Source organism: Morone saxatilis, unplaced genomic scaffold, assembly GCF_004916995.1.
Source record: "Morone saxatilis isolate NCDOM2014 unplaced genomic scaffold, NCSU_SB_2.0 Contig8, whole genome shotgun sequence".
Taxonomy (NCBI): Eukaryota; Metazoa; Chordata; class Actinopteri; family Moronidae; genus Morone; species Morone saxatilis.
In genome coordinates this window covers 16320974-16324883 of record NW_023340257.1, presented here as the reverse complement: position 1 = coordinate 16324883, position 3910 = coordinate 16320974, and the positions used below count along the sequence as shown (strand labels likewise).

Here is a 3910-nt window from a genome sequence, read left to right as displayed (position 1 = left end):
GAGAGAGAGCTGACATCATCACCAGGCATGTGATTTGTCAGAGCAGAGGAGCCAACACCCATCCCCGGGATCTGAGCACTCCTACCCGGCTCTCTGTGCTCCGTGCAGGGTTGAACATTTACAACCACCCCGCTGTGTTTCTGTCCACTGACTCTTTCTGCTCTCTGTTTGTCCTGCAGAGCGAGTGCTGGAAGAGTTTGGTGAGTATGCTCTTTTGGTTTTTGTTTTGTTGTTGTTTTTGTTTTTTTGTTGCTTGTGCCTGTTTTTTTTGTTGTTGCTCACAGTCGTGAGTGCATGCGTGGTGAAAGGCGTGAACGCAAAGTGTGACCTGAGGCGACCCCATGCAGAAGTTGGCTGTCATTAGTATTTGTGCTTCCTCATCTTGTGTTTTCATCGTTTCTCGCTGAATCGCCCAGAGGTGTAAAACTAAACACTTTAGACAAAACTAAAGTCAAAATAACATCATTAAGCATTTAAGGCTGCAACTTATTTTCTTTTTCATTAATCACCCTGTTATGTTCTCCTTTTAATTGTCTATATACAGTAAAAGTAGTGGAACAAAAACACATTTGTATTCAAATTGCTTGTATTTATTGCAACTGCAGTTCAAAACATATTGAGTTTATTATCATAGAAATATTCACACTTGAGAAGCTGGAACCAGTAATTTGCTCAAATGAGTAATCAGAATTGATGCACCCAATAGATGAATCGTTTCTGCTCTAATTGCATTTAACGTGTTGTTACAAATGCTTTGTTGACAAGTTTATGCACCGTGGCTGCAGCAGGAAACTCTAGTTTCTGTTTGGCTGGTAAAGTGTGAGACACCGTAGACCTTAACCACAGGTGTAAATCAGTTCGAGGTATACTTGTTACCATAGCAACAGCACTTAGTTCACCACTAAACGGCAATGATGCCTGACTATGGATTCAACTAACTCACCACTGTAACAGAACACATCTTATGTTTGTTGTTAATTGATCAATGGTATAAACACAATAATGCACCTATAGGTGTTCTGATATAGAAAATAATGGACAGTGTGGAGTAAACAAGTCATGTTATCTTTTACTCTTAATCTAAGAAGTTTTATTCAAATATCACAGTCATTTCAGTTGTGTTGGTTGAGTTTTCCGTCTGAGTCAGTTTATACTCAACGTTTTTTCACAGACATCATCGATGAAATCATCACAGAGGACATAGAGCGGTCGGTTGGCGGCCTCCCTGGACCTCCTCCCCCTCCCGCTAACCTCCAATGCCCACCGTGCAACGAGAACCTCAGGACGCTCCAAACGAGCCCCTCAACGCCATCCCAGCCCGTGCTGCTGGCGAGAGGCACCGCATGTCAGGTGAGTTTTATCAACAAGAACGCCTGGGTGTGGGATCTCTGGGTGTGATGTTTCTGTTCCATTGTAGTCATTTCTGTTGTTTTGGTTTGTCTGCTGTCAACCTCAATGAGCGGTTTTCTACTTTTGTGTTGGCAACACCCAGGGGGCAAGGATGAGGGCATCGTTTTTCAGTTGTGGGTTGCGTGTTAGAAGAAGGCGAGAGAGCAGCAGCAGGCGTTATTGAACCCAGATTAAGTTTCATGATGCACAATAGAAGGCTTTTATTTATGATTACTGAATATTAAGTAAGAAAGGTAGATGCTACCAGACCTGTGACCTTTCCCAGCTTGTCGTCATCCAAGTAAGACATTAAGACATTATTGCCAAAACAAATAGTTAATTAATTGATAAGACAATTTATAGACAATTTTGATCATTAATATTAATAATAATTAAGTTAATTATGAAGCAAAAATGACAAAAAAAGGATTTTCTGCTTATTTCAGTTTTGTTTCATTGTTAATTGCATATTTTTGGGTTTTGGACTGTTATCAGACGAGTAATTTGAAGATCTACCTTGCTCTCCAGGAATTTTTTCTGACATTTTATAGACCCAATGATTAATCAAAACAATCAGTGTGACTAAACCAGTTATTTTGTCCTATTGAAAGCTTGTTGTTTTCAACTGAACTCATTCAGTCTTCTCTGTTAGGATGTAAAAAGACAGCTTTTAGCGAGGATGTTTTATCTGCAGTGTTGTATGTGTGCAGCCTCTCATTGTTTGGGTGCTTTGTTGTTGTTCTACGGAGGAGTAGTTAGGCAGCCAGAGAGCTCGGGCTCTTACCATAAAGCACGTGGTTTACAGACAGCAGGGAGATCAGAAGTGGTGTAATCTGATAAGACTGCAGTGACGCTGTAGCCTGCACAGACAGGTAATAAAAGTAAAGCCCATAAGAAAAACAGCTGGAACTCTTTACTAGCAAATGACCTGTGTGTTTTTCTTTGTGTGTGTAAATAGTTTGTTAAAAAAAAGTCTTTGTCGTCTGCAAGTTGACTGCTGACACACCTCCTCATCATGCTTTCCTGTGAGAGGGGGGGCCGAAAGAGAGGAAGGAGGAGTCGTTGGAAGAACTGTAATCTGACTCCTACTTTCAGTTTGCCAAACTTTCTGTGTCTTCATGAGGTAAAAGGTCAATTTCTTCGTCCCGCGCTGCTTCTCCAATTGGTGGATCTGTGTCAGGTCGAGCTGACTTCCTATTTCCGGTAAACTCGGGCGGCCAGGCTTTTGTTTAGCTCTGGTGTTCTTAAAGGCTAACAGGTATTCCCAGGCTAACGCGCTTGCAGACACACACAAACGAACAGACATCTGCTGCTCGACAGGATATTGTGTAACATGATCTCCTGCAGAGGCATCACCCGGAGTTCTGCAGCAGTTCTGCTTTAATGAACCCCCAGCTTTATAATCGGTAAACAGGCGCCAAAAAAGGGTGAACCTCTTTACGTCTTTGTTCCCTGCAGGTTTGATTATACATCTGTTGTTCGACTGATGCCGTGTGCTTGAGTGAACTTTGTGTCGCTTTGTCTTTTTGTTTTACGTCACATTGCAGCCAGTCGGAGGCCTAAGTAGTCAGAAATCGATGGGTGAAGAGTGTGAGGGTTGAAGATAGAGAAAGTAAAAATATATTCTGCAGCAAGTATGAGTGGTAGCGGAAGGAGCTTGGTGGTCTGTTGTGTAATGCAGGATTAAGGCATTAAACAGCAATAGGAGGAGTCAGAAGAGCGCATGGTTGACTCTTTGCACTGATAGAAAGCACATGTATGAAGGAAAATCATGCTCAGTTTAGCTGCTTGGTTTCACTGCAGCTGTGATGCAGAATGATTCACCTAGAGTGTCATCTCCTATAATGGATGATATAATGGGTCTCTGTTTTATACTTTAAAAACATGTCTGTGACTGTTATTATTATTTTCGCTACAAGTTGATGCTTGATGTTTTCTAATGCTACGTATCACATATAGTGCATTAGTAGCAGTAGTAGTAGTACTCCGATCTTTTAAGTAAGGTAAAAGTCCTGCATTCAAAGTTCCTCTCCAGTATTATCAGCAAAATGTACTTAAAGTATCAAACTAGCCCCTGCGACTGATATTATATGTTACATTATTAGATTGTTAGGACTGATGTATTAATATGTGAGAAGCATGTTACTGTTGTAGCTGCGGGCGGTAGAGCTAGTCTTCCCTATTTCATATAGGAAGTATATCATACATGGGGGTGGGGGGTGTGAGATGATTGATGGGGCTGAAAATAAGCAAAAACTTAAATTCTGTTACACAGCTTTTTAAAATTTTGGATAATTTTACCTTTTTTGGTACTCAAAGAGATGTTTAAATGGCAAATACATCTTTGGAACAACCAGCAACCTGTAGACATCTGAAACTAGACACTGTTTTTTAAGAAATCAGGAGCCATAAAGGTTGAACAATGCAATTTATAAGGTTACTAAATGTGTTTGTATGTAAAATCTTAATGTGAAAAGTAACTACGAGCTGTATCAGTCAGATAAATGTAGTGGAGTATAAA

The 3910-nt window shown here is 40.6% G+C and overlaps 1 protein-coding gene across 2 annotated transcripts in view; it reads left to right on the top strand.

The window, feature by feature from the left end:
• relb (v-rel avian reticuloendotheliosis viral oncogene homolog B) overlaps nucleotides 1-3910 on the top strand; it is a gene marked incomplete at its 5' end in the record, with an annotated part of 10115 nt that overhangs the window by 258 nt on the left and 5947 nt on the right. For both annotated transcript variants that reach the window (XM_035680471.1, XM_035680470.1), the window contains 2 exon segments: nucleotides 180-200; nucleotides 1172-1350. In XM_035680471.1, coding sequence (XP_035536364.1) covers nucleotides 180-200; nucleotides 1172-1350 — 200 coding nt within the window.